Here is a 26,944-nt window from a genome sequence, read left to right as displayed (position 1 = left end):
TTTGTAATTGGGATGGAATTGATTAATTCCCCATCTAGGCCTATCCTAATCTTAGCCACCGTTTATCTGTGTTGACCTCCTGCACTGGGATGAATTTCACCCTGAACTTCTGTTCTCTAACATGATTATAGCTCAGTTTGGTCTCATACATATAAGCAAAGCCAAGTTGTGTTATAACATGGTTGGGCTATAACAGTGTCTCAACATGTTAAAATTCAATGTGTCTCAGTTGGCAATATTTGATTCAGGCAACAAATTCACAGAGATCTTTAAAATATGATTTAATTGACCCTCTTTGGTTACACTTATTGAAGAGTTTGAGTTTCAGATAAGTCATTTCAATAAATATTCCCTCATATTTAACAAACCTTGAGTAATATGTGAAAACAATTTGCTCCATCTCTCCCCTTTATTAGCCACATCCTCCTTTTCAGTAGCTCTGATTTGACCTGTTTTACAGATTGCAGATCTTGGCGTCGCCTGCTTTAAAAACTGGAGTAGATTGACCAAAGAAGAGACCAGCCGGCAGAGGAAAATCAAGAGCACTTCCAAGAGCGCATCCAGGAGCGCGGCTGGCACTCTTTACTATATGGCCCCTGAGCACTTACTCTCAGTTAACACAAAACCTGTGGAGAAGTCAGATGTTTACAGTTTTGGCATAGTGCTCTGGGCAATTTTTGCCAACAAAGAGCCATATGAAAGTAAGTCACTTGGAGAGGCTTGTATTGCTAAATGAGTTTGCTTTAAGGAAGCTATAAAATTAAGACTTATAATACTTAGCACATAACATTTTCAAAACATCCTATAAGCATTAAATAAATTCTTGTCTCTACTCAAGAATAGCTCCTATTCAGCAATTGGTGACCAATAATTGGTACAGCTGCACCAGTACTGCCTTTTAAGGGTGGACAAGGACCTGTAGAGGTTTGTATTGATGGAGCTAATTGAAGTTTATCCCTACTGGAAGCAGCAGTAAGCCCCAATTAGCTCAGTTGGTGCAAACCCTGGCTTGCCTTTGTTTACACTTAAGGATCAGCATTGATGCAGCTACAGCAATTGTTGGCCACTGATTGCTAAATTAGGGCTATTTCCAAGTGTAGACAAGGCCTAATTAATCCTCACAGTGCACCTATGTTGTTGTCATTATCCTCGGGGGAAACTAAGGCAGATGGGTTACGTACTTGCCCAAGGCCATGGAAGGAGTTACTGTCCAAGGCCAGGATTAGAATTTAGAAATTCCTGACTTCCAGTCCTGTGCTTTGACCACTAGACCACTTCTCTTATCAGTCTTAAGATATATCGAAGATTTGGTGAAATCCCAATTTGTAACATCCATAACACACTTAAAATCAGTTCAGTTACAATATAGCAGACATAGGCACATCTTACTTTTCCATACTGTATTTGTTTCCTTTGATGAATTTCCTGTGAATGTTAGTGAGTGGTGGAAACTCAGAGCATTGCTTGCAGCCGATTAGGATTGGCCATCAGAGTACAAGCTTCTCCACATAATTTACGCAGTGGCACTCGCACCTGACCTGCATCATCCCTGCTATTGCAATTCTGGATCTCATCTGAGCAGAAACTGACATTTCTGCCAAACTGTGTGGTGGTTCTACATGTTGTGGACAAATAACTGCTAAGCTCGTATTACTTGGAGGTTCAGTCACACTTGAATTCAGGCTTCCAGAGCTGAAAGCAGTACCTGTCATTAGGAGTGCTTCTACTAACTGAGCACGTACAATAAAGCTGGTGTTAGTTTCTGAAATACCTCACTCCCAGGCATTGGTGGTGGTGCTCTGTCATCATCCTGAAGTCCAAACAGACTGATTTCAAGTTTGGGAACCATTTCAATTTTAAACCCCTGTTGTTTTCCATTTTACTTAGGCCTTGCTAGATTAGTAAAACTCTAGACTCTGAATGAATGCCCTAGTTGGGGATGTTTACTAGTAAAATGACTGGTTTCTGTTGGATCCCCATGTGTCATAGATGCTACTAAATTTGTTAACTATTAATTCTTGTTCTATATAACTCCCTTCCCCACTCCACACCCAGTAACACCACCTTTGTTTTTCTCTCTCTCCTCCCCTTCTACATACTTCTGTTTCACCAATCACGTTTCACCTGGGGGATTATAACCTTCTCTTGCCATACTACACTTCACTTGACTATACTACACTACACACTGCATTAACTGCCTGTTACAAACCTGTTTGTGCTGAAACCTATACCAGATACTAAAATACTAAATACTGACTGGGCCAGATTTTCAAAAGGCAGACAAGTTTTACCTGCAGCATTTGCACTTAGACCTGGTCTGCACTTACAAGCTAGGTCAACACAGCTACTTCAGTCAGGGGTGTGAAAACTCTATGCCCCTGACTGATGTAGTTATGCCAACCTAACCCCGGGTGTAGACACAGCTATGTCGAGGTAAGAATTCTTCCACTGATGTAGAGATTGTTGTTCAGGGAGTTGGTGTTCCTACAGCGACAGAGAAAACTTCTGTCAAGGTAGGCTGCACCTACACTATAGGGTTATGTCTGCATAGCTGCAGCAACATAGTTATGCCAGTATAGTCTCTGAAATGTAGACATAGTCAGAGTGTTATGTGCACTAATCTTGCGTTTGCTCACTGGTCACTTACTTCTTAGTTATGCTAAGTTCTGCCACTCTGGGCCTGAAAGGAGCCAGAGAAAGCCCCAGGAAAATCCTTCCAGTGCAGTGGGCCTCCTTTGCTGGTGGAGAGCTGGCTTAAGGGATACATGCCAGACTTGTTCCCAGCCCCTGGCACAGAAGGGCCATGGGAAGCAGAGCAGAAGTTGGAGCAGGCTAAGGGCTGCTCTCACTTATATTGGTTGCCAACTAGGCCCCTGAACAGCCCTGGAATACAGGAACAGTAAGATGGCTTAAAGCTGCCTTTGGGGCCACATCCCTGTTTTTACTCCAAGCACTAGAACAAAGCAACTGAGAATCAGGCCCTAGGGGGTTCAATTCCATAACCCTAACTCCTATTGAGTAGGAGTTACTCATGCAAGTAACTTAACTCACAGTAAGTACTACTCATCACGAGTGAGGGTTTCAGAGTCAGATCCATAGAGTAAGCATTTTCATGTGCCAGCAGATTTATGGTTCTAAATGAGGCACTTTCTTTGCTGCTTCTAGAAGATGACCTTTCATGGTAGCAAAACCCTGTGATTAGGAGTCTGATCTGAGATTTTGTTTTTCAGATGCTATAAATGAAACACACATTTGCTTTGGCATCATGAAAGGGGACAGGCCAAATACAGAAGATATTAAAGACAGTTGTCCAAAGGAAATTATCGATCTAATGAAGCACTGTTGGCAACAAAAGCCAGAGAATCGTCCGACCTTCTCAGGTAAAATACTGCTTCAGGATTATTTTTGTTTGGACATATCCTGTGTTTTACAAAATATGGCAAATGAGCTTAATCCTTCCTTTCAGAAGGTCATGACTTTTGTTTGTCACAGGTTTGTGTGTCTTAGGTTTCTTTTCAAAATAAAAATTAATCTCCTCACACACACAAGTCAAGTCCATGATCTGAATTCTGAATAAACTCTGGACCACATATTTCTGTAGATATACATTGGTATAGTTTCATTGACTTCAGTGGAGCTTTGCCAGCTTAAAAGTTCACCACACAAACATGCACCCCCTGCATTTTTTTAAGCTCTTCAGTATCCTGTTAGGGGCCTACTTGCTATCCCATTCTCAAACCTGCATATTCTGCTGCTAGTACATCAGGTCTATAGGAGTACTGTGCCTCAGTTTCTCCTCATCAGGAAACTGGAGACAATGATAATAAAATACTTCTCAGAGAAGGTAAGTAGTATTATAAAGCTGTTAATAGCAGACCCAGTCAATGGGACCACTCATGGAACAAGGCACTCCATTTGGGATATAGTTTGTATATGAGGTGCTTTACAGATTTTTGACTCCCCATGGCACAGGTGAGATGAGGGGGATGGATGAGGTAGAAGGCTTATCCCTCTTTTTGCATGCCCAGCAAAAGGGCCAGTCCCAAATTGCAGTCCTTGTGCTTAGGGGAGCACAGAAACCTGCTCCCTCCATGCACCCTAGCGGGGGTCTCTCAAAGAATAGGGTTCCATTACACAGCTGATAACATGAAAAGGGCATATGCTATGGGTGACACCTGTTATCCAGAGCTCCCTGGCTCAGGCCAGTGATTATATAGCAGAGTTTGACCCTAAAGCTGGATAGAAGTGTTCCTTTGTCTTGCTAAGACACTACAGGAGCTTAGAACATAGGAAGCCAAGCCTAATGCTGTTGGAAGACCCTGGCTGTCCCTCACTATCTTTGTAGTCACCTGTCTTAAAGTCACAGCCTGTGCGGGCTTTGCAGTTGGGTAGGGAGGTGTTTATTAAATAGCCCAATGCAGCTGAGTGTATGCAATACTTAAAAGTGAACAAGAATTCAGTTATTACATTCTTTTTTAAGACTAAATCAGCCCTGCTAACATGGCTTACATTTTTATGAGCCCACTCCTGTTTATAAACTTATGTAACTAACTAGTTAATGTTTTGATGGAAGTGAGCTAAGCAGCACAGTCATTTATATTTGCTGTTTAAAACTACTTTCCTCAAATCTTCCTTTCCTGCAGAAATTAGTCAGAAATACAAGCCATTTTACTGTGAGCAACTAGAAAAAGATGTTGAAGATGACTTGAGAAAGATAAAGGTAAGTAGCATCCCAGATGCTTCCGAGCGTAAACTTATAAGTAAAAAAAACCACACACATACATACATACAGGGCCAAATTCTAACACCCTTACTCACACTAAGTAATACTGTATTCGATAAGCACTCCCACTTAGTCCAATAGGTCTGCTTGTGGAGTAAAGGGCTACTTAGTGTGAGTATGGATGGCAGAATCCAGCCCCTGCTAAATGTAAAAAAAGCCCTGTTAGCTAGATTCTGATCGCCAGTGAGTAGAACTTTCCTCCATTAGAAATCCTGCTGAAATCACATTTACATTAGTTTTATACTGGTGTTACTGCGTTGACGTTAATGGAAATTAAAAGAGACTATTTGTTGAGCAAGCTACTATTCAACATGAGTTAAGGTGACAGAATCTGGTTCACAGCTTATGAAGTGCTATTGCTGAGTTTTTTGAATACATAGAGTTTACTATATGTTTATATAGTACCTAGCACAGAGAGGCCTGAACCTGGTTGACCTGGTTGACTGGGAGTGGCTAAGTCATTATGCCAGGTAACTATTTCCCCTTGTTTTTTCCTACCCCCCCAACCCGACGTTCTTGTTAAACCCTGGATTTGTGCTGGAGATGGCCCACCTTCATTATCATACACATTGTAAGGAGAGTGATCACTTTAGATAAGCTATTACCAGCAGGAGAGTGGGGTGGAGGGAGAGAAAACATTTTGTAGTGGTAAACACCCATTTTTTTCATGGTTTGTGTGTATAAAAAGATCTTCTGTACTTTCCACAGTATGCATCCGATGAAGTGAGCTGTAGCTCACGAAAGCTTATGATCAAATAAATTGGTTAGTCTCTAAGGTGCCACAAGTACTCCTTTTCTTTTTGCAAATACAGACTAACACGGCTGTTACTCTGAAACCTGAACCTGGTTGAGACCTCTAAGCATTACTGTAATCTAAACAAGAAAAAAGTCAGGAAATTCAAAGTTTTGAGTCCTCTCTCAGCTGTAACTTGGTTCCCTGTTCCTCCCATTGGATGTAGCTTGCAAACTGTTATGCAGAAGGATGCTTTCCTGATCTGAAATAATAATGAAAGGCAAGTTACTTCCTGGCAAATGCTTTGGGCCAGATTGTGGAGCCCTTAGTCACACTAGAAAACATTTACTTATTGGAGTAGTCCTACTGACATTAAGGGCCTGATGCTGTGGCTGAACCCTGAAATGAAAGTACCATTTATATGCAGGTGACAAGGATTGCATCCCCAATATTTTAAACTAATAAGTGAAAGTGTCCCCATGGTGCCGCCGTTCTGCTACACAGCCATATTTTGTCAGGTGCTTTCCCTCTCCCTGAAATTGCAGGATGGGGAATTTAAAACATTTCTGATATGGGAAATCCATGCGGTGACTTTGAAGACGTGTCCAGTATTCTTTGGCAAGATAGCAAAGCTTTGCAAAATAAAGTTGACAAAACAGACAATAAATATTCTACTGGAACTGATTCTAACACCCATACTAATTCTGAGTAGTAAATATTTTATATTATGGGGCTTTTGGGTGCTACCAATGAGGATTGTGCTGGGTTCTGCACAAGCACAAAAGAAACAATCGCTGCCCTCAATGGCTGAGAGTCTGAAGGCAGAAACAGACAAGGGGTAGGAGATAAGGATACAACATACAAGCAAATGAATATGGTCAAGTAACAAAGCTGTACCAATATGTTTTGAAGCTTTTTACTGTTTGATTTTTGAGTAGCACTTTTCTCTGAAAATAATCCCTTTTAAATAAGACAAAGGTGGAGTATGCTGCACTCTTTACCAATGGGACTTTTCCTGGAGCAGGGTAATACACAGTTACATAAGCAGGGTGTCAGAATGAGGCCCTAACAGAAGGCCAAAATGAAGTTTTTAACTTTGAACACCTGGGATCAAGATACGTTTACAGTAAGAGATTGTTGTTGGTTTTTAATTTGTGAAAAGACTTCCTGGTAAGACAGTGACTAATGACCTTCTGAGAAGTGCAAGTAAGAACAAGAGGTCAAATCCAGAAGTCCTTAATCTGGTAAAACTGCACTTGACGTCAAGTTTTACTTGAGTAAGGACATCAAAAAGGCATGAATGGCTGGAACATCAAAATGCCAGGGTAAAGATGATTATTTCTTCGGCCTTGAGAAATAAAGACAAGGATTTGCAAAGGTGAAAGTGCAGTGAAACACTATGAAACATTCCTTCCAAGGATCTTCACCAAGCTCACTGTCCCCATATCCCACATATAAACAGTTGTCAGAACAAGGCCATAGCCATGGATTTTTTTTTTCCAGTTAAGCTCTACATGTAAATACGTAAAATAGGGCATGATTCTGCTACCCTTTAAGCAGCATCTTACTCTGCAAGCAATCCTATAGATTGCATTGTGATAAGTCTATGACTTGTAGGTACAGCCCTGAGGTGGAAGCAGTGCAGAGAGTCACTGTCTAGTCCAATGGGATTAGCTCATGGACTAAGGTAGTAGTCAGTGTGAGTAAGGGCACAACTTGGCCAGATCAGAGAATCATGCCCTATATTTACATAGTAATCATTCCTGCCTTCCTTGAAAGCAGACACTGCTTGTCTGTAAACTTAACCTCACTAGTAAGCAAGCCCCACAAAGCAAGGATCATGGTCCACCAGCATTCCACCAAAGAACGTGAAATCTATGCAAGCTGTTCACTTGGGCCACTCGCTGAGGGGATGCATTTGGTTTCTACAGTAAAGATACTTCCGTTGCTTAAACTTTCACCTGCTTCATGATATTTTTTTTCCTGTGTACAGAAAGTGTACCCTGGGCCAACTGAACTTGTGAAGAGGATGCAGTCCCTTCAGATAGACGCTGTCGCAGAATCTCCAAGTAACGGACATGCACAAACAGGTGATTACTACATCACTTCATAATACTTTATTTCATATTGCCTGCTTAGGGCAAAATTGGGGACAAATAAAATTGATTCCATTATTATTAAAAGCTGTAACGAACAGACCCAGTTGTTCAGAACTCGGGAGAGAATCTGGAGTACTGAATAAAAAGATCAGATTTATCTGCTGTTCTAAAATGCAAGTCACAGAAACACTATCTCTTGATCACTATTTCCAGGCGCTACAGTTTGAAAAACCAGGTTATTTTTAAACTCTTGTGCTTTTGTCTTTCCATGCAGAAAGTATTTTCTCTTTCCATCTGTACTTCATTTGTTCAATACTTGTTTTGTCCATTACATTATATGTTCACTTTGATCACATCCTTAACCTGTCCTCTGTTGATTCACACCAACAAACTTTTGCTTGGTCTTTAGGCTTCAGTACCATGCTATATCAATTTTTGGAATCATCTCCCCTTTCCAGTCCAACCTTATCAGTGTCCTGAGAACAACTAGAGTGAAAAAAACTAGAATGTGTCACTTGTTTTAAGATCTTGCTCCTTATTGATTCTGCCTTGGACACCATGGGACTGGTCGTGGGTTACTCCATTCATCTGTTCCATCCTTTGTCACATATCAGCTCAAATCCTGGTTTGTTTCACAGCTTTGAGGAAGTATATAGTTGTAGATAATTATATGTGGCCATACCACTAGGTCTGTAGTGGAAGGTGTGTCTCTGTACTTCTTTCACCCAAGTGCCCTGTTAGCAGGGGTTCAAATCTGTAGTACTGTGTAACAGGTCCACCATCCTAGAGTGCCCCCTATGGCCTTTCAGATGGTCTCTTGTGTTGGGACCTTGCCAGGTTCCCCTAGTGTCACCCTCCTTCCATGGTCACCACTGTCCTTAAAATCCCAAATAATCAACTCAAATGTCTTCTGTTCCTCCTCGGGTCTTTCTACAGTCCTTGTCTCTCTGCTAAGCAGTGACAAACAAAAAGAATACCGTTTAAACCACTCCCAGCAGTTTGGGGCATGTGATTATAAGCTCTCTGTCTAGTTCTCAGAATCCTTCATCCTGTTCTCAGAACACTGACTAGCAGAGCTAATCCTCCCTCTGCACTTTCCTGGTTTACCTCTCTTACTAGCGCTTGCCAGCCCTCTCCCACTCAGAGAGCACATTAGATGTCCTCTCTCCTGGGCCTCCTCCCAACTGCCCTGACCTCCTTCCTTCAAGGCCTCCTTGAGCTTGACTCACCCTTTCCAGGTGTACCCAGACAGTACTAATAGAGCTTTCAGGCTCCAGTTAATCCCTTTTCAGCTGTGGCAGTGTGACAGGGTGCTCTACCGCAGGTCTGGCACTGCCTCCTGGCTGTTCTGGGGAACAGTACACTGGGTCAACACCTTTCCCCAAGGCTGCAAACCATCTCTCCACCTGTGTGCAGCCGCTCTTTCGCTCTAGGAGTTGCTGTGGCCTCATTGTGACTCACCCCTCCAGCTAGGTCACTATTGTGCTTTCCCCTTCTGAGGGGGGAGGGAAGATGTCTCTTCTGCCAAACAGACTCAGGCAGTCTTCCTATGCGCTTCCCTATTGGCTGGTTGGGAAACCTGGGCCCATTCTGTACTCCATGTTCTGGCTCAGGTACCCTCTAATCAGCAGTCAAGTCTGTTCCATCCCATACCTTACTGCATTTCCCTGAGCTGTCCTAACCTTTGGCTCTCCCTTCCTTCTCTGGGTCTGCCAGCTTCACCACTCTCTTCTCCCAGTGAGCAACTACAGGCTACCCATCTCTGCTACCTCCAAAACACTCCTCCCTCTTCCCAGTCGGTGACTGCAGATTTTCCCAGGAGCCCCCCTGTTTCCTGTATTTTATATACCCCCCGCCCCCATTCCTGCACAAGTGAGCCACTCTCCAATTATCTGCCTCCAGCCCAAAAGCTCCAGTTTGCAGCCTAATTAACAGATTGGGCTTACCTGGCCTAATTCAGCTCTTGCAGGGCCAGTGCGCAGTGCACGCCCCATCACAGGCAGGTTTACACATTCCATCACACACGCACATATAAACGACGTTAGAAAATCCAGTAAACACCTCCTGCAAAGTTTTCTTTTGCTCAGACCATTTTGAAGATAATCTAGTTCAGATAATACTATGTGATCAGTCTTGTCATCTGCCTGACAAACCTCACCCCCAAGACAGGTTAGCAGCAACTCACACCGTTCTTCAGCAGAGGTAATGGATTTTAATCGGGCAGCAGCAGGGCTACATGTTCAATGTGTAAGTTATGTTTTCTTAGGAAAAATATTAAAACGTAGCAGCACCATGTTACAAACTCTCTCATCCTTTAAAAAAAAAAAAAAAAAAACTTTGGTGTGAATGTGGTGTTTGTGAAAGGTGATCCACTGACAACCTTGTAGAGGACAATCAAAGTCCTCTCTTTATCCAGCAGATAGACACAGTGCAGCCTGTGGTAGTGTAAGGGCATGTATATGCTTGTGTTTTTAAAACCCAGGTTCTGAGACTCCCTGCTACGGGTGTACAGACCCGGGTTCATGCTAGATCATTAAGAACAGTGTAGACATTGCAGCCTCCCTAGGCTTCAGAGGCCAGGCTCCAACCTGAGCCTCAGATTCGTTGCCCTGGGTTTTAAAACTCAGTGTAGACATTCTCGGAGACTGTCTACACTAGAGATCTGACAGTGGCACAGCTGTACTGATGCAATAGGAGAGAGCTCTCCTATCAACATAATTAAACCACCCCCAATGAGTGGCAGTAGCTTTGCACACTACCGCTTATGCTGGCATAATTTATATCACTCAGAGGTGTGTTTTTTCACATCCCTGAGCGACGTAAGTGGTATTGTAGACATGGCCTAAGAGTCCTCAAGCCTGCCCTGGAGGATCATTTGTAGAGACGGTCACAGTCCTTGACATTCAATCTAGCACCTGTCTGTTGAGTGCTGACAGTTGCCAACTACGGTGGGGTTGTTTTTTTCCTGTTGCAGTGGTGATATATATCCACTTGAAACCAGAGTAAGTCAACCAAGTCACATTTACCATGGAGCAGCCATCAGATAGTAATGGTTTTCATTCACCACCAACCTGGATTGGATTCAAACATGTATTCTGGAGATAGGAAGGTCAACATTCCATACATCATTACCAATCCCCTGACTATCCAGTCCCATATAAGCTTTGTTCTAATGCTACAATGGCCTTTTTGAGCCCCATTATTTTCAGTGATGCCCAGCATCTGCAAGACCATTTCAAAGCTCCATGTTGATGCTGTAATCCTTTTAAATCGCAATAGGAGATCCTCTTCAGCCCCATACTACAAACATGATAAAAAAAGCAGGTTTTGACCTATTTGTTCAGTCTTGCGATGCTCCAGAATGATTAGAATTCAAACAATCCAGTTCAGACCACAAGCAAACCTTTCATTGTCTCTAAGGGAAGCTACGTGTGCACAACCATCCAAGGACAGAATTTATCTGTAAGGTTTAGGTGAAAATCATGGGTTACTTCCCTCTTCGCCCACAGACATTAAATGGATCTTTATTAAAATATATTCTCTGAACTCTAGAAGAACAAGCTAGACAGAGATTGAAAATCAAAGTTCATTAAAAACACAGCCTTCATGAATGCATCATTCTAACTTGAGATTTGCTGTGATAGGATCATTGAAAGAAACATGACTTTTAGTGCTGTTTAAAGTAGCACCTACAGTGAAATTCTGAGAGTCTGATTCTCCACTATCTCTCTCCAATTTTGTGCAATATAACTCCATTGGAGGTAAATTAGTGAACCAGGCCCTCTAAAGTCCAAGACCTTTCATTCTTCCGTTCTTGGCCTGATGTGTTGTGTTGTATTTCTGTGCCATGTTCCACTTAGAGGTGGCTGCATTTCAGTGGTGCTTGAAACATTTACTATCCCTATAGATACTGTCTATGGCAAAAAGAAAAGGAGGACTTGTGGCACCTTAGAGACTAACCAATTTATTTGAGCATAAGCTTTCGTGAGCTACAGCTCACTTCATTGGATAAATTGGTTAGTCTCTAAGGTGCCACAAGTACTCCTTTTCTTTTTGTGAATACAGACTAACACGGCTGCTACTCTGAAACCTGTCTATAGCAGTAGTTCTCAAAGCCGGTCCACTGCTTGTTCAGGGAAGGCCCTTGGCGGGCCGGACCGGTTTGTTTACCTGCCGCATCCGCAGGTTCGGACCTGGCCAATGGGGGCTGCGGGAAGCGGCGCGGGCCAAGGTACGTGCTGGCCGCACTTCCCGCAGCCCCAATTGGCCTGGAGCGGCAAACCGTGGTCAGTGGGAGCTGCGATAGGCCAAACTTGCGGACGCAGCAGGTAAACAAACCTGTCTGGCCCGCCAGGGGCTTTCCCTGAACAAGCGGCGGACCGGCTTTGAGAACCACTGGTCTATAGGATCCGGTCTTGTAGCATTGAAGTCACTGAGCTTTTGCCATTGATTTCAGTATGGTCAGACCCACAGTTTATAAAGATTATTTCTGATGAAAAGGTCTTAAGTAAAATGTAAAATATATTATCTTTTCTGGAAGAGATTACCTTTTAGTTATGAATTATTTAGCTGTTTAATATAAAAATGCTAGACTACCATGGTATTGTTGAGATGTAATTGAAAACGACAGGTATATCTTTGCATTATAGGCTAATTCAAGTATTAAATTTCCCTTCCCTGCTGCAGATCAGCCCAATTCCCTACATAGCTCTCAGGGTCTCATGACTGGCAATGTGGATGAAGCCATGTTTGCTCCCTTTCCGGCGAACCAGCCTGTCGAGAGCTGTGAGACCTCCTTTGAGGCCTCTGTGGGCCTAGAAAGAAAATTGCAGGATGAATTAAATTACCACAAGTATGGCAGCCGGATGGATAATTTTGAAAGCCAACCTCTGGTATACAGTGCTGAAAAGAGAGAGGAGGAAAGAAGACGAAGGGTGTCCTTTGATCCATTTGCAACTCCACCTGCTGCTCCACAGATGAATGAACCATATCTGAAAGCTGAAAGCACAGGATCAAAAGCCAGTTGCTATAGTAACGTGACCAGTTACAGTCATTTAAAACAACCACCACCACCAGCTGCAACAACTCCAATATGGGAAAATTTACCATACAATCCAAATATTATGTATGGGACAAGGCCTGTAGATCCAATAGCAGGATGTACAGAGGATCTCTATGGATCAAATTCAGCCAATACATTTAGTCTGAATAAACCTCCTGTGCCTGAATCTGGCCTAGACCAGCAGCCACAAGCATCCACACCTTGGATTCCAAAGAGCTTGAATACAGAGACAGGTAGGTGAGATATTGGTCTTACTACTTTTTTGTCTAAAACACAAACAGTACTCCTTTTGTCGTCTTCCAGAAGTAAGATGGCCACTGATCAATTTGTAGCTCACATACCAACAAGCAGCTGATTTCATACTCTTCAGGCTGTGGTAGCAAAGGCTGGTAGCAAAGGCTTTCCTTTAGACATATTATGGTCCACTGCTCTTCGTTTTCCTGATACTTATATCACTTCAGTTCATTAAAATGCTGTGGGCTTGATTCTCCTCACGTGCTTGTTTTCATTGGTGTAACTCCATTGATGTCAATGTTACTCCTGATTTACATCAGTGTAAGAGAGAAGAATCAAGCCACTGACTGCATGCTGTTATCCAGTTGGTACTCCTGGGGGAGTTCTGTGCCACTGCACAATGCAGAATTTTGCAGAAATTAATGTTGTGCCTGCAGAATTTCCTTTCCCCCACAGAAATGGGCTGCAGTGCTGCTAGCCACCACTAGGGGCCACTGGACTCAGCAGAACCCAGCTTGCACATAGAAGACACTGCTGGGGGGAGGAGGAGAGAGCTAGAGGGTTCCTGGCAGCTGCAGTTCCCAGCATGCCCTGAGGGAAGGAGAGGGTGGTATGCAGGAAACTCCATGAAAGTTTGGGACCAAGCATCAGGCTGTTTCTCCCTCTGGATCCCTGGGCTCTGGGGGAGTAGGGGAACAAGTGCCCGGGCAAGGGGGGGCCCCCCCGGTGGAGCTCTGGGGAGGAGGGGGTTGAGGTATATTAGCAGGGGAGCCCCACAGCTGGGCTCTGCGGTGGGGGCAGGAGGGGTTGTGAGTGTCTGGACCCCCAGCTGGGCTCTGGGGTGGGCAGAGAAACAGGAACTGGGTTGTCATAGGAGTTTCTTTAACTCTCTACTCCTGGGGAAATTTTTGTGTGTGTCTGTATTGTTACAGACATACTTGCTGACAGGTATTTTGAAATAAATTATCAAAATAATTGAAACTGGCATGATTATGTAGTGTTATTTTAACAAATAAAATTTGAAGAATTTTAAAATATTGTGCCAAAAAATAAAAAATTCTTCGCACAAAATTCCCCAGGGAGTAAGTTGGGCAGCTAAATAACTAATGACCTCTCCCAGCCCATCTAGGGTGAAAGAACCATAAACAAGAACAATCACCAGATTGTGCTAGAAGCAAATGGTAGTTGATTTTAGACTCACAAAGGTGTGTAAAATGAGTCAGAATCTTACTGCAGGTCAGTTGCAGCACAGAAACAGTGTTAGAGTGAGGATATTTGGTACCTTTCAGAAAATGAATCTTTGCCAGCTCTGGTGGCTTGATTGGGTAAATGCTCTACCAGATGAAAGATCCATGTTCATAAGTGTCCCTAAATTCAAGCCAACAGGAAGCTGATACTCTTAGCTGCACAGAGAGCAGGTTATATATAATGCTGCTATGGCAATGCCCCTTAGCAGTTGCAGGTGAGGTATGTATCCTTAGGAACAGAAGGCTATAGAGTTCAAGAAGGGAGAGAATATTGAGAGTTTAGCAAAAACAAACAAACAAACAGGTCAATAACCGTGTGTTCAGTGGAGGTTGTCCCATACCATTTAGGAAAAGGACAAGGTATTATACAGATTAATCATCTTACCCTAGATGCTGGATTTTCCTGGTCTGGCATTCTTTTTCAGCACTTTACACTAAGGGTATGTCTACACTACCCGCCGGATAGCGATCGATCCGGCGGGGGATCGATTTATCGTGTCTAGTCCAGACACGATAAATCGCCCCCCGAGCGCTCTCCCGTCGACTCCTGTACTTCACCGCCGCGAGAGGCGCAGGTGGAGTCGACTGGGGAGCGGCAGCAGTTGGTGAAGACACCACGGTAAGTCAGTCTAAGTATATTGACTTCAGCTACGTTAGTCACGTGGGCTAAGAAACCACAGGTGCTACAGAGTTGACAGAATGCAAGATTTCATTGTCCAAAAAAACCCACCAAAAAACCGATGTATGGAGAGTCTGCGATTGCTGTCTATATCAATATATTGATTGCGAGGAGTTTGTGAGAGCTGTGACTGTCACATCTGCAGGTGGAAACTGTAACTCTCAAAATCACTAATGTTCAAATATTTGGATAGAAAGAAAAAAGAAATGCAGAAGAGATTACTGAGAAGCAGCATGATATAGTGGAGAAAGTACCAGACTACTAGCATGGCCACCCAGAGATTTGGTGCATGGTAAGCCAGGATGTGAATGTACAGCACACTAGCCTGCTGTGCCCTAAGTTGCCCTATGGACGCTGCTGCCACGTGCTAAAAATTCCATACTTAGTGTTTCAAACAGCAGTAAGTCAAAGTGCACTATAGAAGTTAGTGCATGGCAGCAGGGTCCACAGGGTGACTTAGGGCATGGCATGCTAGTGTGCTGTATATTTATACCCTGGCTTGCTGCGCACTAAGGCTCCATATAGGCAAGCCCTGAGAATCAGATGACCTGCCAGCTCTTCTGTTAACTTGTTGTTGTGTTACCTTAGGCTGGAATTTTCAAATTTGTGTACCTAAAATTAGGTACCTAAATCCATATCTACACTCTAATCCTGCACTGGAATCTGCTTGCAAAGGAACTCTTACATCTGTGTGGAATCCCACTGGTCACACTGGCACTTCGCAGACTCTGTATGGATGCAGGGTCTACGCTAGAGGATCTTGACACGGAGTAAGGTTGTTAGGCACTTCACTAAACTATGATTTGTTTAATTAAATATACTTTTATTGGATTTGTTAAAAAGCTTCTTAGCTTTTGGGGTAACAGCACCTTTTCCCCTTCCCCCCTCTGTATTAGGAGCATTAACTGTGTTCAAAACTGTTGTAATATTTATAATAGTATAAGTAGTACTTGTGCCTTTAGGTTTTTGATGACCAAATACTTTTGCATTTGTGTGTTTTGTAATTATTCAGGCAAAACGGAATCCAATCCTTTTAAGAAGGGGAATTTTGCATATACTCCTACTACACCTGTACAACACAAAATCACAGGTAAATGCTGTAGCATTGATATTTCCTAACGACTAACACTAAATGCATGCTAACCTTATTTCAAAAATTTTGGACCAGCTTTACTAAAAAGTGAAACTGAAATCTCTACCTCTAAAAACCGTTAATGAGATACCCTGTAAAACAAAGAGGTATCATTAAGCACCATGTAGATGTGTTATAAAGTACAGAGATATGAAGTGTCATGGCTCTGAGAGACAAACTGCATGATTTTCCAGGGCTTTACAGAACTGTGAAATCATGACTTCATACCTGGATTCACTTCTTTGAGAAGTGAAACTATAAGCCAAATCTGAGTCTTCAAAAGCTTCATTTTTCACTTGTATTTAGGCTTTGTTCAAAAAAGCATTTTTGAATAAAAATGAAGCTGTTGAAGTAGTTAGCAATAAACACATCTGTGGTTGGTTAATAGGGATGTAAAAGGTTACCGGTTAACCGGTAAGAATTAGTCTTACCAGTTAACCCGCCTTAACCATTAACCCCTGGCCAGCCGGCCGATCCCAGCAGCCCCAGCTGCGTTGGCCGGAGCAGGCCCAGCCATTTAATCGGTTAACCATTTAAATGACATATTTTTAATCATTTAAATGGTTAACTTTTTAAACAGTATTTATATCCCTAATTGCTACATATTCACCAATGGCAGGGACATTACTCTTTAATTTTATATTTATCACGGTTAGTTGTTACTGATACTGATTGAAAATCATGTCTAAGGAAATGTAAATGTATGTGACACTTTACAAACTGAATATGACTGTTTTCAATAAAGTATGCAGATGTTACTCTGGATACACACACACAGCAGATCTGAAGGGGCCATTTATAGCCATTTTTCAGAGCAGGAATACCATTTTATTGTCAATTCTGAACAACAGAAAATTGTTCAACCTTGTTTTGCAGTCTTCTCACTCAAAGACAATTTATAATACATCTACCTAAGTATCTTCCAGAAACTATTGTCATGATATAAAATGAACTAATATGGTTGTAATCTAAAATAGCACTGATTTTACATACAAGTTAAATGCAAAGAACTACTAATTCAACATTGTGGTTCAGTTTTTACACCTATAAAAGATCTCAGAGATATTGTTTGTCTCCTCCTCATCTCTTATCTTGATTACCGTAAGCATATTAAGGGACTGTGCCATTTTGAACTTCCTGATCTTTATGCACTTAGAATCTCAGCCGTGCCTATTGAGAAATGTAGTAATCTATTGTGCCTCCAAGGTACAGCCCCTCAGAGGGGACAGTACAGAGACACACTAACCATGGGGGAGCACCCAGAAGTTTTCTGCCCAGGACTTCTCTAAAGTGCAAGGGTTGTACATCTGCAGATTCACGGAGCACAGCATGCTTCTCGCCGAGAGCCAGTCCTGCTGTAATGGCCAGTAGATAGCTGGAAGTGAAGCCATATAAAGATAAGGTTCTGTATATATTAAATCTGATACATGTAATATTAAATCCATTAAATATTTCACAAAAGATCTGGGGCCTGATCCTCAACTGATGTAAATCAGTGTAGCACCATTGAAGTCACAAACTCAGAACTCCCTATCTCTCTTAATCTTCCTTCCCCGGCCCCCCAATCCTCTGCACGCACACTTTTTTTTTTTTTTTTTTTTTAAAAGGAACATCGCCACCACTTTGATATTTTGAGATTGACTTTCATCTTTCACCCAGTGAATTATGTCTCTGAACTGTATCACCTATTCAATTCAGAATGTAAGATCCTAGTGGCAGGGATTGTGACTTCCTCTATTTGTACGACCCAAAGCACACCAAGAGCAGCCAGTACAGAAGTATCATAAATTAATAATGGCAAAGTTCCTGCAGTGGCCAAAGAGAGGCCGTTTCTAGTTTAAATACAAAATAATGATCATGGCTGTATTTGGTTTAAATACAAAATAAATCATTCTTCCTTGCCCTTGCCATCGTATCTCTTGAATTCTAAACTGCATGTACTTGATTATATATCAGTCTTAAACTGCCTTTACACAGATGACGCTGCAAAATACACCATATATAACAGTACCGGAATTCAAATTGGAGCCTACAATCACATGGCGATTGAAGACCAGAATCTGTATGTAAGCAGTGTTCCAGTCAACACGCAAAACTCTTATGCACATTATGAAAACATGGGTATATTTGGTAAGAGCAATCTCTCTCTGTTCTTTCATAATGTTCCTCTTTACAATCAACTCTTTGTTCCTTGTGCACCCTACCCCTTAGTCCCTGCTCGCCTCACTCTTTCGGCACAATCTGAAGGCTGACAGTCTGTTTCTGAGAACCATCTTTAGGGAAAGTACAGTGCATCTTGCTCCCTGTTGTATTCAGAAGTTAGCCATTTTGGGTCCTCCTTTATCACATAGCATTACAGTTAAGCAATACCTAAGGTTATCATCATGAGTGGTGGTTTGTACTAACGTTGCTTTGTATTATTACACCATTCCCTCACCCACCCTGTTTCATCACCTCTTAGCTGATATTCTCCCGCAGCTGCCTCTACCAAACCTGAAGCTGACATTAAGCATGTCAACACAGTGCACTGTCTCATGAGTCACCAAGTCACAGCACCTGTGGATGTGTACATAAAGACAGAGGAAAAAAAAGCAGAGCAGTGGAAGCAAAACTAGGATCAGTGGACCTGACTGAGAATTCAAACATTTCAGTACAGGAGGGGCAGGACTATTTTAAAAGGTAATAGTTAGGGTGACCAGATAGCAAGCGTGAAAAATCGGGATGGGGATGGGGGGGTAATAGGTGCCTATATAAGAAAAAGCCCCCAAAATCAGGACTGTCCCTATAAAATCGGGACATCTGGTCACCCTAGTCATAGTATTCGTATATACTGGCTTAAACCACTACTGCATACTTTTAATGTATTTAATTGAGAAGTCATAACAGTATCTTTCATCCAAGGATATCAAAGCATTTTATAAACATTAATTAAGCCTCATATCACCACTGTGAGGTAGTTTCTCAATTTTACATATGATTAAAGAAAGACACAAGGAAATTGTGACATGTCCCAGGTCAAAAAAGCAAAACAGTAGTAGATCTAGGAGTGTCATAGAATCATAAAATATCAGGGTTGGAAGGGACCTCAGGAGGTCATCTAGTCCAACCCCCTGCTCAAAGCAGGACCAATCCCCAACTAAATCATCCCAGCCAGGGCTTTGTCAAGCCTGACCTTAAAAACTTCAAAGGAAGGAGATTCCACCACTTCCCTAGGTAACCCATTCCAGTGTTTCACCACCCTCCTAGTGAAAAATTTTTTCCTAATATCCAACCTAAACCTCCCCCACTGCAACTTGAGACCATTACTCCTTGTTCTGTCATCTGCTACCACTGAGAAGAGTCTAGATCCATCCTCTTTGGAACCCCCTTTCAGGTAGTTGAAAGCAGCTATCAAATCCCCCCTCATTCTTCTCTTCCGCAGACTAAACAATCCCAGTTCCCTCAGCCTCTCCTCATAAGTCATGTGTTCCAGTCCCCTAATCATTTTTGTTGCCCTCCACTGGACGTTTTCCAATTTTTCCACATCCTTCTTGTAGTGTGGGGCCCAAAACTGGACACAATACTCCAGATGAGGCCTCACCAATGTCGAATAGAGGAGAACGATCACGTCCCTCGATCTGCTGGCAATGCCCCTACTTATACATCCCAAAATGCCATTGGCCTTCTTGGCAACAACAGCACACTGTTGACTCATATCCAGCTTCTTGTCCACTGTAACCCCTAGGTCCTTTTCTGCAGAACTGCTGCCTAGCCATTCAGTCCCTAGTCTGTAGCGGTGCATGGGATTCTTCCACCCTAAGTGCAGGACTCTGCACTTGTCCTTGTTGAACCTCATCAGATTTCTGTCTGACATCCAGTCCTCTTCTTTAATCACTAGACCAATTGCTTACATGAAAGCCACCTATAATCTTATAATTACTAGTGACCATATTTTGAGGGGAGACATTCAAAGAGAAGGGGAGTTTAAACAATGCTGTCTTCTTACGCTCGTCTTTCTTTTTGCAGATAGCACCTCTATCCTCTCTGAAAAACACCTGAATCTAGTGAGAGAGAACTTGGCTAAACAGTGGAAACACTGTGCTCGTAAACTGGGCTTTAGTGAGCCACAGATTGATGAAATTGACCATGACTACGAACGAGATGGACTCAAAGAAAAAGTTTACCAAATGCTGCAGAAATGGGTTATGAGTGAAGGCTACAAAGGACCTACAGTAGGAAAGCTGGCCAGAGCCCTCTATGACTGCAAGAGAATAGATCTCCTTAATGATTTGATAAAAATGAACCAGGAGTAGGCGAACTGGAAACTTAATGGAAATGGCTGTGATATTTTATCTGAAGATCCTCTTACTGAGAACATGAAACAATCTTGTAAAAGTGCTGCATGAAAGACGCCTGTCTAGAACATGCACATATTTCTGTCAAGCAGCATACAGTATCCTGTAGCTCAAAACATTTAATTTTTGAAGACAGGACAATTATGAAAAGCCTGTCCTGGGGGGGATGGCGGGGGGGAAGGAAGGGGAAAGAAGCTCTTCCTTTTACAGTGAAGATAATAGGTTTATCTAATAAACTTTGTCCAAGGACAAAAAAAGTTAAAACAAAATCTGAATTGTATATGATATGAAAAATAACATGGAAGGGAAGGGATTGGCAAGGGGTGGTGGTGGGCATTTGGATCTAATTTTTTCACAGAACTTTTGGACTGCTACCTCAAAGCATGCACGTAGCTGTGTTTAAAGTGCCTTCATTACTGCCTAAAAGAAGCATGGCATTTACGCAAAACTCACATCAATGAGAGCATATCATGGATTTTGTCACACCATATTGAAGACAAAACCAAACGCCTCAACTCTTCTAAGCACAGCCAATATCCACAGGAGATCGTCATAACTCGGATTGCCTTATAGATTCATCACCTTATTTTTTTAAAGTGCCCTTTTTATAACTTTAATAAAAATACAGAAGTATAAAAAAATACGAAGTATTGGTGTAAGAGCAATAATGATTATCAAGTATAGAAACCACTGTGTAAATTGACATTACAAGAACTGCCTTCTCACAGGATTATGATAATGTGTTTATTATTATTTAGTTTTCATTCTGTGATGGGAGTAAATTCGGGAATATATGCTTTATGAAAAGGGAAAGGAAAACTAATATGTACCTGAGCCAAAGAAAAGGCCTTGAAACTTGGAAAGTTTGGAAAATCAGTCAGGCATTTCATTTCAGGCTAATTAACCAGAAATGAAGGGATGAACTTTCTAGTCACACTGGAGATAGAGCGTACAAATTACAGACTTTCTTGGAGTATGGAACCCACAAGGAAAAATTATTGGCCCACAAATTTGCATCCACTAAGAATAATTAGGTCAAACTACTCCTTCTTTGAAGGGCAGTGGCTGTGACCTCAACCAAAACCACAAATATATGAACTTCCATCCAACTTTTTGGATCAGATAATTCTCCTTTTGGCTTTTGAAAAGTGGCAAAAATAATTATCCATCATGACAAAAAAGCTAATACGAATTCTAATAAATCTTAACAGGCTTTGAACCCCACTATCTTTCAAATAAGAAGTGGACATACTCTGCAATTGGAGGTGTGATTGCAGCATGGCTAGGCTTACCCATGCTAGTTTTAAATCTAGCTAACCTAACTAAAAATAGCAACGTAAATGTGGTGACACAGGCTTCAGTGCAGACTAGCAATGCGAGTATGTACCCAAGTTTCCTGGGATGCTTGTACAGCCCACGCATCTTCACTGCTGTTTTTAGTCATGTTAGCTAAATTAACTTGTGCTGCAATCACACCTGATTGCAGCGTAGACATATCCTTCGCTACACAACCTTTGATTAGTAGCCCTGAAAATGTATTATGATAATTTATAGTTTTCAATTGGCAATGTGTTGACTGTTCCTATTGTTTCTAAATAGAGCTCCATTCTTGGGTAAAGGAGAATAAAACTCATAGGAAACTCAAGTTTCAGAGTGGTAGCCGTGTTAGTCTGTATCAGCAGAAAGAACGAGGAGTACTTGTGGCACTAACCCATGAAAGCTTATGCTCAAATAAATTTGTTAGTCTCTAAGGTGCCACAAGTACTCCTCGTTCTTTCTGAGGAAACTCAAGAATTTCAACTTGTGGCATTTCCTACCGTCGTATTTGCTGGGTGTCGTTTGTCTAACTCCTATCCCTGCTAAAAAGGAGTAGTCTTCTATCCACTTAACCTTTAGCTTCCCTAGGGTCCACATGGATCTCCCTGGACTCTGTTCTGCTGTCCAACCCCACCCATGCTAGCCGCCCTCCAACTTCCAGGAGCAGGATCCCTCCTAGGGATACAGGCAAGCCAAACCAACACAAGAGTGAATTTGTGCATTGTATCGAAACCAGGACAAAACTTTGGTCTCAGACAAATTATGTAGGGCCCAAAGGCTGACACACAAAACAGGGACAACCCAGTAAAACCAGGATGTCCACTCAAGGAATCGTTGGGGGAAATAAATAAAAACGATGGTACACTTCTACATTCTGCCCACAAACCAGACTCCTGTCGCCCAAAGGAAAACCACAGCAGTAGTTGTGCATAACAAGATAATTCCTTCTTTCTTGCACACACTAACCAATGCCAAAATATTTCTCCATGTTTACATGTAAATGTCATTGTTAGGCTTCAGAGGTAACACCTTGCACTGAATGGGGCAGTTCACTCCTCTGAGAGGTATTGTTTCAGTATCTCAACAGGCTTGAGCCGATATCACTGCATTGGTTACACTTGTTTTCAATCTTTGACTTTGCAACCATAAAGGCTAGGGGCCAAATTTTCAGGCGTGCTGAACATGAGATCTGGTTAAAAAAACCTGACTTCTTCATGAAAATTGTTCAAAGTTTTTTGTGAAAAAATTTAAGAGAAATTTTGAAAAAAAATAAATTAGCTCTTTGAGGCCCTGCTGCTTCTATTGAATCCAGTAGGAGTCAGAGGGCATGCAGCACCTCTGAAAATTTGGTCCTCCAGGCTTCATTCTGCATTGGAAGATAATATGAGACTTAGGGCTTGTCTAAACACAGAAGTTGCAGATATAACTCAAATCAGTTTTAAAAAAAATAGTTTCATTAACCCCAGGCAAGCACCTGTGCGGACACTCATAAGACTAGCTTGTGCCTGTAAATTTAGGGCTTTTATACACAGAAAGCTGCACCATTTAATTAAAAGTGTAGGTTTTAAACTGATTTAGTTACACCAATGCAAAAGGCTATGTGGAAATGCTTATTTCAGTTGACCTCAACTTATTTTGGTTTATCTACAGCCTGGTCTGGACAGAGATTTTGTACCAGTATAACTATATTAACTAGGGGTGTGAGTTTTTACCAAAATAGTTATACCACTAGTGTGGATGCAGCTATACTGATATAACTTATTCCCCTTCCCATATAAGGAATAAGCTATATCACTGAAAGCAGGGGTGGTGAGTTATATGGGCCTGTGGTGCCCATGCTCCAGCAATATTCAGTGCATGGGGGACCAGCTCCACCAATGTTCGGGACCCAGTCTCTCCTCCGGCCCCGCCTGCCATCCCCACACATCCCTGCCTGCACCCTTGGCAGCAGGCGGCTGTCCCCTGCACCTGCTTGCTACGCTCTTCTCTGCCAGCTCCCGGCACCAGCTGCCACCGCAGGGTCCTAGCATCCCCCACACTAGTGCCAGGGCAGGCTGACCCTGCCCTTCCGCCTCGGACGGACGGACCCTTCCCTTTTCTGGCAGGACCCTCCACCAGCACAGGGCCTTCCCATAGTCACAAATCCTGCCCCATGCTAGGCAAGGGGCAGCCCCATCCCCCACCCCCAGTGAGGTTACAGTGAGGGGCAGCAGCAGGGGAGAAGGCGCACAATGGCAGCCCCCTCCCCTGGCACCCACCACAGGGGAGGCGAGGGAGCTTCCTGGACCTGAGAGGGGCCCTAGGAGCACGTGCAGTGACAGTGGTGCGAGGTGAGTGTGCTGCCAGGGAGGAAGAGAGCTGGAGGGAGTCCTCTCTGTATGTATCAGCTTACAAGGCAGGTGTGTCGGGGGTGGGACTTAGACCCATTCTGGACACCACCAAAAATTATACAAACCTGCCACCCCTGAGTAGAAGCACATTTATACCAGCGTAGCTGTGTCCTCACAATGGGGTACAACCCTCACAACCCCCCCCCCCCCAGACGTTCTTGTTAAACCCTGGATTTGTGCTGGAAATGGCCCACCTTTATTATCATACACATTGTAAGGAGAGTGATCGCTTTAGATAAGCTATTAGCAGCAGGAGAGTGGGGTGGGAGGAGATATTTTTTCATGCTTTGTGTGTATATAAAAAGATCTTCTATGCTTTCCACAGTATGCATCCGATGAAGTGAGCTGTAGCTCACAAAAGCTTATGCTCAAATAAATTGGTTAGTCTCTAAGGTGCCACAAGTACTCCTTTTCTTTTTGCGAATGGAGACTAACATGGCTGTTACTCTGAAACAAACTATACTGATACAGTTAAAGAGGTACAAACTTTTGTGGATAGACAAGGCCGAAGGACTTGTCTTTATGGGTGTGATACGGTCTTCTGAGGCCGGGCAGTCTAGTGGCTAGATTGCTGGTCTTTCAGTCTGTAAGGCCAGAGAGAGTGGTAGGGGGACCCAAACCCTACCTCTCTACCAAGTTCCACAGGGCCCTGTGTAAATCAGCCCCTGAACAGGGAAGATGGGCAGGGAGTCAAGACCTGCTTCCCTGGGCTACTTCCTACATGTCTCTTCAGTTTGGGGCATGACCCCACTAGTTCAGTTGCCCCAAGTGCTGGGGCTTATTTGCAGCCTCCCCTTGGCAGGGGAGGCCTTACTTACCTCAAGTGGCTGTGCTAGCTGGCAGGTTATTGCTCTGTCCCTTCCGGCAGGCAGAGAACTCATACCTCATCACCAGTCAGCTCCCAATGAGTTAGGCTCCCTTCTTTTCTCTCCCCCCCAGGCCTGGCACTGGCTCCAGGTATAGTGGGGCGGGGCTGGCTGAACCCAAAGGTTTTCTTTAACTCCCACTATGCTGGACCCAGGGAGAGGCAACTAGTGGGAGGGACACAAAGGGGGCACCAGCTAAAGGGGGCACATGACCTCCCCACGTGACTCCCCACATGACTCATCACCGTCCCCCCACATGTGACTCATCCCCACCCTGTTCCCCATGTGACCTCCCACATAACTCATCCCCACCCCACTCCTAGCTGGGGCGCCCCACGCTCTCTCCAGCCCATGTTACCTGGGGGTGGGGGCTCTGCTCCAGTCCTCCTGGCATCTGTGGCAGTCCCGGGTTTACAATGGCTCCAGTGGCTCCATGGAGCCGGGCCCATGCTCAGAACGGGCCCCGGCCTGCTCCGCTTGCACTGTGCCCTGAGACCCCTCTAGCTCCCCCCGCCCACCACTTGCTCCTCTTGGCCTGGCCACCTGCTGCCTCCTCGGCCCCACCCCCCTGCTCCTCTCTGCCCCCTGTCCAGACCCCAGTGCACTTCCGGCTCCGGGCAGTCTCTGCTTCCCACCACCTGTGGGGCCTCACCTGTCTCCCTGGAGCTGAGTCACCTGGGACTGGTGCAGAAGCCTGGCACAGTATCTAGCCTGTCTGACTCATGAAAAACACCCCCCCCCCCCCGGCTTGAATCAAAACCAACCAGAGAAAAGGCTTGCAGAGAGCAGTGAAGGGCGTTGGGAGACACACCTAGACCCCCTCCTGACAAGGGTGACAAGATTAAGACATCTCCATTAGCATACAGAATGGAAAACAGAGACAACTCCCCTAGCCTCATCTGCATGAAAGATGGGACCGGGGGACATCTCAGTTTGCATACAGAATGGAGAACAGAGAACCACACTGAACTCTGGGATCAGAAAAGCAGGGACGCACTGCATCATGGGAATCTCTGCTCCAGGTGTTAATGAACCTATGCCTGCACACACCCAGCTCAAGAATTATCAGACCAATTCTAGTAATAAATCCTTTATTGATATCCAAAATACTGAAGCAGCCTAGTTACATTGTGAGCTCCCTGGAAGAAAACACCACCCAGAGCCAAGAGTGATCAGCTCCTATTGTCTCCACTAAAGAAAACCCTTGAGTCATCAGTTTACCTATAAACAAATCTAGTGTTCTCCCTTGAACCATTGTATTTTCTCTACAAAAATCCCTACTCACCCTCCAGTCAGTGTTCTGATGCTTAGATCCAAACTATGCATCAGTTCCACTGGGACTCCACCTTCTCCTGACTGATCGTGCTGGGGGCTCTGCCTGTCTCCCGCCCTCAGGACCCTGAGCTACCACCATCACCTGGGAACCCTGACCAGTCCAAGCCTCCTGGAGTGGGTGAGATCCCCCTCTTTCTCTGTCTTCCTTTCTAACTCAGGTATTTAATAATTTGTTATGTTAGTTTAGGCTCTCCTTGTGTAGTTATCACTATTATTCAATAAATAACTTTTATGGTTAAGCTGGTTGCTTCTCTCTCTCTCTCTCTGAACTCTACTCTTTTGTGTTTGTAGCTTCCCCCATTTACTCTGCAGCAACGCTTCTTTTACCTAAGCTAAAGATCCCTGTAGTGCCCAAAAATACTGTGGGGTTTGCTCATCAAGTGGGTTACTATCAGTACAAGTGTAACGTGAAAGTGGGATAGGGACGTGTTAAACCTGTGGCACATAAGGGGTGGGCAGCTGAAATTGCTGCTCAGCCCAGCCTGTTGAGCCCAAGGGCACATGAGGGTGACAGCTTGAAAGTGCTGCTTGACCCAGCCCATTGAGTACACTGACAGATAAGGGGATCAGCTTGAGAGTGCTGATTGACCCAGTCCGCTCAGACTTGCTCTGTTAGTGTGTGTGTGTGTGTTTATCTAATTCTAGGGCTGGAGGGACCCAGTCCTGGGGAACCTAGGTCCTGCAGGATAGCTCCATTGGGAGGGAACTTGCAGAAGGAAGGAGTAGACCACAC

At 43.6% G+C, this 26,944-nt stretch overlaps 1 protein-coding gene across 2 annotated transcripts in view; it reads left to right on the top strand.

The window, feature by feature from the left end:
• The window catches only part of LOC141982656 (ribosyldihydronicotinamide dehydrogenase [quinone]-like), a 112,535-nt gene extending 91,285 nt beyond the window's left edge, over window positions 1-21,250 (top strand). For both annotated transcript variants that reach the window (XM_074944937.1, XM_074944934.1), the window contains 8 exons: window positions 461-701; window positions 3,231-3,380; window positions 4,644-4,720; window positions 7,510-7,606; window positions 12,302-12,910; window positions 15,850-15,927; window positions 17,947-18,099; window positions 19,975-21,250. In XM_074944937.1, coding sequence (XP_074801038.1) covers window positions 461-701; window positions 3,231-3,380; window positions 4,644-4,720; window positions 7,510-7,606; window positions 12,302-12,910; window positions 15,850-15,927; window positions 17,947-18,099; window positions 19,975-20,261 — 1,692 coding nt within the window. In that variant the 3' untranslated portion in view covers window positions 20,262-21,250. The remainder of the gene's footprint in view (window positions 1-460; window positions 702-3,230; window positions 3,381-4,643; window positions 4,721-7,509; window positions 7,607-12,301; window positions 12,911-15,849; window positions 15,928-17,946; window positions 18,100-19,974) is intronic.
• The last annotated feature ends 5,694 nt before the right edge of the window (window positions 21,251-26,944 follow it).

This window comes from Natator depressus, chromosome 2 (genome assembly GCF_965152275.1).
Source record: "Natator depressus isolate rNatDep1 chromosome 2, rNatDep2.hap1, whole genome shotgun sequence".
Taxonomy (NCBI): Eukaryota; Metazoa; Chordata; order Testudines; family Cheloniidae; genus Natator; species Natator depressus.
Note: the sequence above shows the minus strand (reverse complement) of the source record. Positions and strands in the feature narration are given on the sequence as shown.